The sequence below is a fragment of the Lipotes vexillifer genome, unplaced genomic scaffold (genome assembly GCF_000442215.2).
Source record: "Lipotes vexillifer unplaced genomic scaffold, Lipotes_vexillifer_v1.1 scaffold756, whole genome shotgun sequence".
In the NCBI taxonomy this organism is placed as follows: Eukaryota; Metazoa; Chordata; class Mammalia; order Artiodactyla; family Lipotidae; genus Lipotes; species Lipotes vexillifer.
In genome coordinates this window covers 143,466-156,719 of record NW_006773042.1, presented here as the reverse complement: position 1 = coordinate 156,719, position 13,254 = coordinate 143,466, and the positions used below count along the sequence as shown (strand labels likewise).

The following is a 13,254-nucleotide window of genomic DNA, read 5'->3' as shown; positions in this document are numbered from 1 at the left end:
GCTTGAAAGTAGGGAAAGTTTAACACTGGAATGGTCCATCCAAGAAGAAATTGGTAAGTGTTCCATCTAGATCACTTTTAAAATTGAATTTATTTCCATCAGTCTGAAATGGATAGAACAGGTTCTGCCTGGTAAAAGGATGATGGAGTAGACCCTTTTAGAAGGGTAGACCCTTTTAGAAGTTCTTCTCACACATTCTTAGGACAACCTTCAAACCCTAATCATTAACTAAATGGAAAACTACAAACAGAAAAATGGAAATCAACTCTTTCTCAGAGAGCTAATATAAAAACACATTATTATGTCCAAGGACATATTTCCCAAGGACAATTTTCCAAATCTCTCTTTTAAGTATGCACTTTGGGCATACCATGTAACTTCTGTGGACTTTGGCTTCCTCATTTTAAAAAATGGGAAGGAATAAAAATGCCTTCCTTTTCCAGCACTGAGTCAGCTGTGTTTGAGATGAATTCTGGTAAAAAAGTAGCAACCACTGATGGTGAAGGTGAGGAGAATAATGAGCTCCTGCCAGAGATGCTCAATAAATATGGCCCAGAGCTTTTGCGAGAGAAGAGATGGAAAGCAGGGCACTGGGCTCCTATGCTCGCATCCACTAATAAGAATTAGATGGGGGCTCCTATGCTCCCATGCTCCCATCCACTAATAAGAATTAGTATGAGAGTTGCTGAGTGTGCAGAGCCTGAATATCACATTCCTTATATCATTATATCCTCACATCAGCCCCACGAGGAAGATGATATACTATGTCTACTTTGCAGATAAGGCAGCTATATGGTAGAGCGCAAATTAATGTGACAGAGCACATCTGTATTCAGACTGATTCCAAAAATCATATTTTTTCCACTGCACTTGTTGGGTGAAAAAGATGCATGAGAGGAAAAAAGTAGGGCAATGAGGTAAAATAACAAAATCAGATGTGCTGGCTTGTATGCTTCCCTTTAGAAGGGGTTTAGAAGAAAAGAGAGAAGCACAGAGAACTGAGAGAACTCCAGAAGCATAGTGAAAAAGGATAAGAATATACGTCACCGATAGATTCAATGTGAGAATCCGTTTCACAAGCAAAGAAAGAAGCTGCGCTGCAAGAGACTATGTGTTCGGGCCCCTGAACTAATTCTGTGAGGATGAAACCAAGGACGTATTACAATGTCTAATATCACATCAGCAGAAGAGTCAAAGATAACCCCAATGTTTTGAGCTTGGTTGTCTTGATGGACGTGTTGCCAATAATAGGGACAGAGACTGAACAAAGAGGATCAAGTTTTATGGGAAGAATATGGATTTAAGTACATTAAAATGCTGCCTTTGAGGTGTGTCGGTGGAGGGATACCCAGTGGAAACATCTATCAACAGGCATGTGGAATCTCAGGCCCAAGATTACAGCGCTGGACCTAGAGGACAGCTCAGGCCCAGAGGGGAGGACATGAGGATGAGATGCATAGAGGTGACGGTTGAAGCTATTGCAATGGCTTCAGAGGCAAACAAAGAGGAGAAAAAAAGAAAGGGAGACTGAGAAGAAATGATTAAAAGTTGGAGCACAGAGCAGGAGAGTCAAAGGTCATTAAAGCCAGAATTAGAAATAATGTCTGAATAGAAAGTTGACCAACAATATGCATATCAAATATGCTTTTATCTAGACTAGGCTCTGTTGGGAAGTAAGAGCAGGTGAGAGCAGGTGAGACTGGGAAGCTAGCTGGGCTGCATGTTCTATCAAAGTCCTTGATTGCAAGGCAAGGCCTTTATTTGCTAGTAAGAAAAAAAAATGTTATAATACTGCACTTTGAATCTAACCAAAATGGCAATGGATGTGATATAAATCACAGACTGGAACAGAATAACACTTCGCTGGACTACGTAAAGCAAATATAAAAGAGGAGGATATTTGATTTGTGTAAAGGGATGAAAACATGAAAAGTATTTTAAGAGTTGGACCTATATTGCATGTAACAAAGTCATGATAAAGAAGGAAGGAGAATGATGCGCATGATGATTATTTTATTTATTTTAAGAGAAATCTTTTCAAGATACCACGTATGGTAGTTTCTGCAATGACCAAAGTTTAAGAATCCTGTATGCCAATGTGCCCTGCATCCTCATCCTATAACCTAATGGCAGGGAAATCCAATATATAAGTGTGAAATCATTAAAATCAGAGATTGTATGGAAAGTGCCTGGTTGAAATGTAACTGATCAGAAACGCCTGCTCCTGTTTTCACAGTGAATGCCAGTCAAGAAACATTACAATGCTTTGAGATGTGAAGCAAGCTGTCTCTTATTTTTGTGTATGTTAAAGACTCAGTCTTGAGAAGATAGAGATGACATAAGAGGAAGGGGAACATAAAGATGATGAGGGCCCAAAGAAGTGAACTGAGCTTGGCTTTAACCTAGCCACTACTGGAAGCTAAGTTGCACTCTGATAAATTACATATATTAACTCATTTAATCTATACAACTCTCTATTATGACCCCATTTTAAGGATGAGGAAACAACTTGTCTAAGGCCATGCAGCTGGTATGTGGCAGAGATTTCCACGTAGGCAATCTGACCCTAAAGTCACTGTTTCTAACTGCTATGCAACACCATTTCTCAGTATATAAAGTCACTGTGCTGCTGGAGGAACATGTGAGGAATACATAGAAGAAACTGAACAAAATGAAATTAAAAGCTATATAAATACTAGCAGGTTGAACCATATGAAATTGCCATTTGTGTAGGTCAGAACCAACAGCATGTTGGCAATTTCATATGGCTCATCTAGAAAAGGGGGGCATGGGAGTATTCAAAAGTGCATATTGATCCTGCTGCAGAGTGCCAGACACTAGACACCGATGAGTGCAAGCTGAATAAGATGGCCCCTGCCTACAATATGCCCTGGCTAAGTACGGAAGATGAATATGTAAATATGAATTACAACAATATAGGATGCTTGCCCTAACGTAAGTATGTGACTCAATGGTCCTCAACCTTGACTAAGCAATAGAATCATCTATGGACTATTTTATAATTGAGATCTCCCATCTGAGACAGTCCAATCAATCTTCTGGGGTGGGTTTTTGAAAAAAGACAGGTAATAACCTCTGAAAATAAATGAATTGAAAATGATAGCAGGGACTTCAAAGGCCATAATAGCGTCCTTGTAAATTTCCCAGGACATTTATGTGCATGAAATAAAAGCTGGTGGATTGCAACATGTCTTGACTGTTGTAAGGCCCCAGGTCCCACTGAGAAGTTGATGAAAGCTGCATATGTCTTTTGCAGAAAAGTGCCCCTGTACACATGGAGTGGGGGTCCACAGAGCCAGGAACAAACAGTTAAGAATTCCTGGATTAGAGAATGTTGTTGAAAAAAATAAATAAGCTTTACCATGGGAAGTATAAGAATAGGACAAACATGAGTTAAAAAAATAAACTGTTGATTAAAGCTGACTTAATTTTTAGAACGGGGAGCATATAGCACCTCTCCCTCAGTGAGGTGGAGAAGAGAACTGATGCATAAAATTATGGCAAAGACACAGTGGGAGAGTTGTGGTGACAGAGCACAACTGAGTTCAGCTGAGCACAACTGAACTTATTAAGGGGATGATGAGAAAGGTGCAAAAAGGAGATGATTTTGGTAGGAGACTCTGGGATTCTAGAACTGCCGAGGCCTATAAATGTTCATGTCCAGTACCAGGGGAAAAATTAACCAAGGATAGAGCAGGGAGAGCGAGGAAGAGGAAAATTAACAATTAATATGTTATGCTTTTAAAAAAATGCGTGAGATCAACTTTTTCAAATTTTGAATATTTAAGTATTGCTTTAGTTAAAATTATTATCTAATGAGAAAACCCCTCGTAAGAATAAAAAAAAGTACATATGCTACAGTCCTATAGATCCCAACTTACACATTTAAAAATCAATATCTAGCCAAGTATTTTTAACGAGCCATAATATCATAGCTGTCCCTAAATAGTTCCTCTTCTGTTTTAAAATCTCCTTTATTACATCCACCAGCACCTCTGCTCACCCTAAAAGCAGACCTAGTCTTTACTGTGGCTGTGTTTCTAAGTCTCTTAACAAGCCCATGTTGAAGACACATTTTAAGTTTTATTTTTATTCCTTAATTTCCTTTCTTTTGCTTCCCCAGTCATTGGTAGAGAGAACCACTTCATTCTAGGACTCTCCAAAGCCATCAGGAGTCTCTCTCTCCCCTCTGCCACCCTTCCTACAACATTCCTATCTTTACTCTCTCCTGATACTATAGGAATAGCTATTCTATTGTCCTTATTAATTATTAGTGAACAAGATGGGTACAGTTCTTAAATGTAGCAACACATAAAGTACTAATGACATTCTGCTGTGTGCTTACAATGCAAAAGCAATAATAACAGGGATGTTAGTGCTAGCTTTTAAAGAAAAGATACTGAATGCGTTATATTGTCTCCTGCATCTACAGCTACATAATTGATATGCATACTTTAACTCTGTTTTACATGAGTGTATCTGGTTACTATGTCTACTTATAGATGTAGCTTATTATTATATACATTTAGAGATGTTTGATGTACTAGCTGAAATTTTATTTCCACATACCTCTGTGGGAGTCTGTTGAGCCTTCTTTTCAGATTTTGGCAAATCTTTGCTTCCTCTTCTCTTTAAAGATAGCTGAAATAAAGCATGAATAGATTTAGTTTGGTAAACTACAATTTTAATTCAATTTTATATTTTTAAGTATCCTAATTTCCTATGATAAAACCAAGCCAAATGAAAAGTGTTAGTTTAATAGCCATAAGGGAGGGGAAAAAAACCAAACCAGATAGATTTATATATTTTACTTTGGATGGGGATATATATCACAATAGAAGAGTAGCTGGCAATTATCAAGTTGATTTGAGAAATACAGGAAACCTACTATAAAAATGCAGAAAAGCAATTTGGAGAAAATTTAGATCGATAACTCAATATATTATATTATCCAAATGAAAGAAATCCTTGTTAGCATTCTACATCATTAAAGAAAAGAAAGGAATACGGTATTATTTGCAGTTGGACTTAGGTTGTTATAAGCTTATAAAGACAAACTTTCAGTGGATTTACGTAGAATTCGAAGAATTTCATTCTTTCCTCACCACATATGCATGTAGACAAACAGGATACACATGTTCATATACACTCTTCCACACACATGTAATACAGTAGGGAATAGTAGGGGTTATAGTAAAATGGAGATGGCATGCTCCATCTAAAGGAGCCGGCTGAGAGGGAATTAGGAATGTAGGCTTTTTCAAAAGAAGCTGGACATCTGGATTTTTATGTAAAATCTCCCCCATTTTATTGGCTGGCTCTAATTGAAATTCAAACAAATAACACTTTGTAGGTCAAAAAATACACATCTAGTGTCAAATCCTTTCATGGACCAGCAGTATTGATCCCTGGTGCTCAGTTCCATTTCTCACCACCATTAAAATAAAGTTCCTCTGTATGAATAGTAACTGTATGTATGAATATCTACCATGTACCAAATACTGAGCTGGATACACAATTAAATAATGTACCTACCATTAGTAAGCTCACAATTTAGCGTGGGAGACAGGGATGCAAACAAAGTACAAGTTGGCAAATGACATGCTTTAGGTTCTGTAAAGAAGGGACTTTGTCCTAGTGTGGCATCACCACCATGAGAATAATAGTTGCCACACAGCAGATGTTGAAAAAAATATTTGCTGAACTAATGAGTGAATATGAAATATGAGATTCTGAGGTCAAAGAGGAGGATGGAGGTACAGGCTGACAGTAAAAGGAGGCACGGTTTCTCTAAAGAGCAGGCTTCATGAATTTGCCAAGAACTGCAAATTAAATTCTTCACATGTTAATTTCTAACCCAGTTCCAGTGTTAAATGCTGGCATACGTTCATGCTGCAACTGCTTTCATTCAGTATAAAAAGGAAACTACAGAGCCAAATGAATATTCTACGTGGTTATTTATTTCTCGTTCAGACATTCTCCATGTTGCTTGTATAATTTTCTTAGAAACAGAAGCTGTGGGGACTGATTCACCATAACCAAAAGTGATTTAGGAACCAAGCAGCAAAAACAGTCTCAAGAAAACCAAGAATATAGTGAGCTGAACTAGGGAATTCTGGAACATTCTGTATAGGGGCTACCTACAAAGAACCACCTAAGTTTATTTTGTTAAATATTTATGGAATGCTCTTACTTTGAATTTACTCCATTATATGTTTATTTAGCACTTACTAATGCACTTCATAAGGTACCATAATAAAAACAGCACAGTCTCTGCTCATTATGAGGTTCCTGATTTACTTGGCAAATGGTCAATTCAGTCTGCAATTTAATACAGTGCAATGAAAGCAATGATAATGCAGAAGCAATATTAACTGGCATTGATTGAGGACTAATTCATGTCAAACACTTTATATACATTACCCCAACTAATTCTTAAAACACCCCTTTAGTCTCCTTTTGCAGATGGTAACACTAAAGCTTAGAGGTTAACTAGATTATGTAAATCAGTGGTTCTCAAAGTACGATCCCAGAACAACATCAGCAGTGTCACTTGGTAACTTGTGATAAATGCAAATTCTCGGGACCCATCCCAGAACTACTGAATCAGAAACTCTGGAGATGGGGCCTAGTGAGCCACAATTTAACCAGCTCTCCAGGTGATTCTGATGCATGATAAACTGTGAGAAGCGTTGGTCTGAAGTCACTGCCTGGTAAGTAGCAAAATCAGACCTTGACCCAAGTCTTTCTGATCTTTATTATTTGCTAGATCACAAAGAAGAAAGGCTTAATCCAGTCTAGGGCTGGAGATGGTATGGGGAACTAGAGATGATTTCCAGAAAGAAGTAACAGCTTATCTTGAATCTGGTAGACGAGGACTAACACAGCTAAAGATGGAGAGGAGGGCGAAGGGAAGAACAAAGCATTCCATGTAGAAAGACCATTTCTGGAACACAAAGAAATTTGGGATGGCTATAACAAAGTGTAAGGAGAGGGTGACATGGGATTTACTATCAGATCTTGAAGGACATTGAATAAAGTTTGGATTTTACCTCAAGTCAAATTATTGTCCTAAGGTCAATCAGAAGTATTAAGAGGTTTAATTACTAAGTTATTAATTTACTAAATTTAATTATCCAATTAATTAGAATAATTAAATAAATCATAATGATTAAATTACATTATTAGATTAGTTAAATTTAATTATTAAATTACATTATTATTAAAGGAGTATCCATAATCAGATTGTCATAGAAGAAATACAAAGACACAAAGGTGGCAGTCCAAATGACCATGAGGTAAAGGGATGACATGCAAGTGAAATGAGGGAAAGTATGCTCTGGTTCTGAGAACTTTTGGGGGGGGGGGGTTGTTTTTCATTCATTCCACATATATTTGTTGAGTTCTGGCATATATACGGTACAGTATGGTTATACAAATATGAGAAATATTTTATTCCCCTCCCAAAGAGCTGTTTATGACGGTAAAAAGAATGCAGATAATTAGTTAAAACAGTAGACAGAATTAACTGCATTTATGAATAAAGAACAAACAAACGATTGAGAGAGCAAAGAAACAGCTATGGTTCCAGATGTGGGGAAATCAGAGAAAATCACCCAAGAGCGCTGACCTTTGAAGGACGTGCAACATTTCAACAGAAATAAAACCAAGTAAACAGCAAGGGCAAAGGTGTGGAGGACAATAGCATGCCCTACAGATGAATGGAGACAGAGACACTATAGAGACGAGATAGAAGACGCTTCAAGGACTGAGGTCAGCTTGTGGAGATGAGAAATTTAGATTTTATCCTGTGGGCAATGTAAAAATGAGCCCTCTAAATTAATACAAGAGAAATGCTAAAACTAGGCCATCCTTTCTTAAGAGGCATTTTCTATTTTACTTTTATTTAAACATCACTCAAGTGGTGGGTCAAACTCAAAGCTTTGAGAGAAGGTTTCCCCCTAAATAAAAATATATTGCCTTTAAGGAACCCCCAGGACTACCTGTACCTTTAAGTATCACATTTAAATTTTCAATAAATATTTAATCATCTTTTCGTATTCCTGTAAGCTTTTATTAACTTTCTGACCCCAATGAAACAAAGATGAGAGATTCATTTGGGGAGAGAAAGCTGGAGAAATAAGGTAAGTCTAAACAGTCTCTTTCCCATGAGGATAAAATTTTGTCACAACCCCCCCCCCACCCCGCGCCGAATCATACCATCCCACATTCATGCACTAAATCTAGGAACCTCTCTATAAGGGGACCAGTTTAGGAGGCTAGAACTAAATCTCACATTTTCATCTTTGTTCTCAAAGTAGGCACTTCAGGTGGCTCTCTAGATAAATATGTTGAAAACATGTCTTGTCCACATCTTAATCCTTTGCATTCCCATCCACAGCTATCCAAAAGAGACTGCTGTTCTTTTTATCCATGTGAAGGCCAGGAATTAGAAAGTTTTACCAAAAATTGTTTGCACAGCAATTATATAAATTGGATTTGTGTTCTAAAATGTTTTGAGACTGACTTTTCTCCTCGATTAAAATTTGGTACACTTCTTAATATGTGATCTCTTTGCGTTTTTAGCAATTAAACAACAGAGAAGAACCTGTCTAAAATGCTATTTTTATACATATTATTTGTACAAAAATCTCCTATGTTTTTAATAAAATTAAAGAGGGATCCATTTGTACAGTGATTAAATCAAGAAGGAAACTATAACTGTATTAATATAGGATTTATGGAGCAGTAAATGTGTGCCATGTACTTCTCTAAGTACTTAATATGTATCCATTCATCTAATCTTACCAGTCTTAGGAGTTTGCCACCATTATCCAAAGCACACAAAGGATAAACCACTTAGCTAGCAAGTGTTAGAGCCAGGATGTAAGTTATCCAGCTTCACAGCTTTTGCTCTGAACAATTACATCCCACTGCTTCTCCATAAGAAGTAGATGGTTATATTATTTCTGGGCATATCCTTCTGTATGCTATTACATCATAGCTACATGGGTTTGAGGCACCAGTTTACATATATTACACATGAGCAATGTATTTTTCTATTGTCAACAGAGAAGTCAGCAGAAGTGACGAATACACTCACTGGTTCTCACAGTCGTCCTGTGAATGCTTGTGACTTCAGGGTGACATTGGAAGTGAGGCATGGGGATTTCTGACTGAAGGCTGGAGGAAAACTGAAAGAGCCAGGAACTCTGGCTCTGCTACCGTCTGAATGTTTGTGTCTCCTCAAAGTTCATATGTTGAAATCCTAATGCCTAAGATGGTGGTAACAGGAAGTAGGACCTTTGGGAGGTGCTGAGATCATGAGTGGAGCCTTCAACAATGCGATTAGCGCCCTTTTAAAAGAGACCCCACGGACCTCTTGAGCCTCTTCTGCCATATAAGTATACAAGTTTGTGACCTGGAAGAGGGCTCTCACTTGGCCATGCTGGCATGCTGAGCTGGGACTTCCCAAACTGTGAGAAATGTATTTCTGTTGTTTATAAGCCAACCAGTCGGTGGGATTTTGTTATAGCAACCCAGTTTGAAAGGGAACAGGAGAGGCTCTTGTCCCTAGAAGTCCTCCTCCTTGCCTTGTGTTACATCCTTGACACCTGGCAGAGGAGGGGCAGGTAAGAGCACCCAGAGATCTTGCCCACGACCACATTCTCCACTCTCTCCCCTCAACGTATGAGGCAGGGTCCCAAGCTTTATATGAGACATGATCTTGAGAAGCAAAGGGAATGTGGGTGAAGGAGGCATGCTAGGATGATCAGGTCTTGTTACTCTTCTCTGGCAAATCTTCCAGTGGTTTTCCAGCTCGCTCAATCAGAGCCATGCTTTACTAAGGCACAGGAGACCTTGACTACACACTGGATTTGTCCTGGTAACATTTTAAAAAGACATGACCAGGCCTCAACCCAGACAAATTTCAATAGATTCTGGGGTTGGGCTCAGGAATTTTTTCCAATCTCCCACAGTGGGTAAAATGTACAGCTGGCTCTGAACCACAACCCTGCGCTATGTGGTCAGCCCTGCCCCCCACCCCAAACAAGATCTCCAACCTCATCCCCACCTCACTTCTCCTCTCCTTTCCCGGCTCCAGTGTCACCAACATCCTTGTGGTTCCTCAAACATGTCAAGCATGCTCCAGATTGGGCCTTTCCTCTGCCTGCAACACTCTTCCTTCATACACTCTCACCACCCACTCCCATAGCTCATTCAGGGTCCTAATTAGAGAGGCCCTCCCAGACCACTTGGTATAAAAAAACAGGGAAGCCCCTATAAAATACCTCCTCTACTCTCTTCTCCACACATTCCTCGTCTTCCTAACTCCGCTTTATTTTTCTCCAGACCTCCTCTCACCCTCTGACGTGTGTATCTGTTTCATGTCTGTCTCATGCTGGGATGTGAGTTCCACCCATGCAGGACCTTTGTAATGTTCTGTGATAGCTCTGGCTCTTAGAAATATACCTGGCACAAAGTAATTGCTCAGACAATGTCAGTTGAATGAGAAAATAGCTATTTCAACCTTATTTTTTACGTAGCTTTGTTTCTGAAGCATCCTAATCCAAGAAATCGGTAGGTTAAAACAAACAAATAAGTCCATTTTAAAAGTTCCATTTAAAGCTTAGAAAAACAAAGTGTCTCAACCTTTTCAACAAAAAGACTAAAGAGTAAAAAATGTATGAGCTGAAAAGTATTTAAAATGGGACATATGATACACCTTTGCTCTGTTCTAATACTTTTTTTTGATTTTTACCAATTCACTTTCCCAGCGTAATAAATTAAGATTCTAGGTCTCAAAATCATTTTGTAAAGGATATTTGGTACCAACACTCTTTGATGGCCTATCTGCCTTTGTGGCTTCTTCTCATCAGCACCTCTACAACAGTTTCTCTTCTGCCCCTAGCCCTGAAAGTCTACAGAGTCTCTGCTTCTCTTCCTGCCCTCAAGCCCGGATCAAGACACTCTACACTAAAGCGCATTCTTAAGTGACCTCTTCTTAGCCCTCAGTCGTGGAAGGAACCAAGTCAATGACTCTCCATACTCTTTCACTGTCCCTAGCCTTGGAGAAACATCAATGTGATAATTCTTATGTGAACTAAGTTACTTTCCATGTAATATAATTCACCAAGGATCTACAAAACATAATCTGGAAATTATGGGCATAAAGGAACCTAACCTTTGGGTTCCTACCAGTGTCTCTTATACATTAGACTTAAGACTTTATTAGTGATAAAGGCTTTCCACAGTCAAACTGTTTACAAAACTGGCTGTATTTTTCCCCTCCCAGTAAATAGTCCATTTACAATGTGCCCCATTAAGAGGCAAGAGTCATTTTCTGCACCTCTTCAAACTGGGCTGGCCTTGTGACCTGCTTTGACCAATAAAATACATAAGGAGTAACATGTGGTAGGAAAGATGACATGCTAGTTCTGACTCTACCCTCAAGAGATCATGCACATTTCTGCTCATTCTCTCTTGGAAACATGCTGCCTCACGTGACAAGTCCGGGATAGCCTGCTGGATGAAAAGAGTCACATGGCCTAGTTATTTCCATTGTCCTAGCCAACAGCCAGCCAACTCCCAGAAGCAGAGCTTCCCAGCTGTCAGCTGACCACAAATATATTCGGGGACCCAACTGAGACAGAATAATCCATACAGAGGGCAAAAGAATTAGGCAAATAAATGATAGTTTAATGCCACTAAGTTCTGTGATAGTTTGTTGCACATAAACAGCTATTACATTTACCAAATATTTTTCATCATTGAGTTTGAAAAATATTCAGTTGATATTTATTTTAAAAAAATCCTTTATTCAAATCCCAGAAAAACAAAAGACATACATAAAAGGCTAGGTAAAAGAGCTGAAGAGAGGATCACAAAACATAGGAAAAAATGAAAGTCAATGTACTTTCTTTGTTTTTATTTTTCCCCTACTTTTGTCAATATTTTGATTCCACAAAATATTTTTTTAATAAAACTGGGCTTTAAATAAGTTATCATAAAAGCTTACCTTTCAGTTCTAAAAGGCAGATGCTTCTCTTAAGATGCTTCTTTTAATAGAAGAAGGTGTTTAATTAGCACCGAAGGCGTGATACAAGTTAAATGCTAATAAAGTTCATCCTAACAGTGAAGCTTAATACAGGGTCTGGCTCAGCACATTTTTGAAGTTAGCTTTTATTCTTCCTTTTCCAGAAGAAGTGATGTATACATCCTTACAGTGCTTCCTTGGATCTAGGTTTCTAATTTATATCTGTCAATTTTATTTGTCCTTTTGTTTCTATAGTTTTCTTAGGCAAAGGAAGAAAAATAATTTTACAAAACTTCCTAATTAAGTCAATTTACAGAGCTGAAACATAAAAAATTCAAAGAAAGCTGTATTGAGAAAATTCTCAATTGCACTTTAAGGACTAGATTTCCCAAACTCCTACTGATCGTTAGTTTAAAAGGCCAGAATTTAGAAAGGAATGGAATAGAGAAGAGAGGAAAAGAAAGTTGTCATTAATGAATCTATTCCAAGAAACAACTTTGGAAGAATTGGGGAAGAAAATTAATCAACAATTTAAATCTGGGATTTGTTCCCAGAAAATACTAATATTTATTAGTATTAGTATTTATTTAAAAAACTGAATTTTTCATTCTTGGGGAAGATGGGAATCCCCTTCTGAATATTATCACAGAGGTACATGTCACACATGGAGAGGTGTATCTGGCATACAGAGTGTGTGTCATGGAGGTGGAGGCCCACATCTGCAAGAATAAATCAACCCTCTTCTGCCAGAAGGTTATCTTCTCCTTCTGTCCCATAAGCCCAGGCCCCTTCTGAGTTATGAGGCTTCAAAACTTATTTTTTCTTACCTACAGTGAATGCCTAAGTAGACACTTTTAAAAGCTGGAAAAGCTAGTTTTCTGCTCTACTTCGAACCAATGCCAAATTGAAATAGCTGGGATCATGTCCTTTGTTATTTAAAGGGTTTTTTTAAAATAAAAGAATCCAATGAATTTTCCTTTTCTTGGCTCCTTCATCCTCCCTTTGTGCTGATGTAGATATCCACAGCAGAGGTCAGACTGAATACAGAGTTGTATAAATTCTTCATTGCTAAAGAATCTTAATGTGTGAATTCTGTAGAGCATGCTATCAAACCTAACCACCAATGAAAGAGAAAACATTAGAACTTTTGCCTATGTGGGAGTCAGGATTATCTCCTCAGGGCCACATGACTTTGA

General features: G+C 38.2%; 1 protein-coding gene across 1 annotated transcript in view; it reads right to left on the bottom strand.

Moving 5' to 3' along the window:
* MTCL3 (MTCL family member 3) overlaps window positions 1-13,254 on the bottom strand; it is a 40,869-nt gene that overhangs the window by 3,549 nt on the left and 24,066 nt on the right. The window contains exon 4 of the mRNA XM_007447963.1: window positions 4,591-4,662. Within this exon, the coding sequence (XP_007448025.1) occupies window positions 4,591-4,662 (72 nt within the window). The remainder of the gene's footprint in view (window positions 1-4,590; window positions 4,663-13,254) is intronic.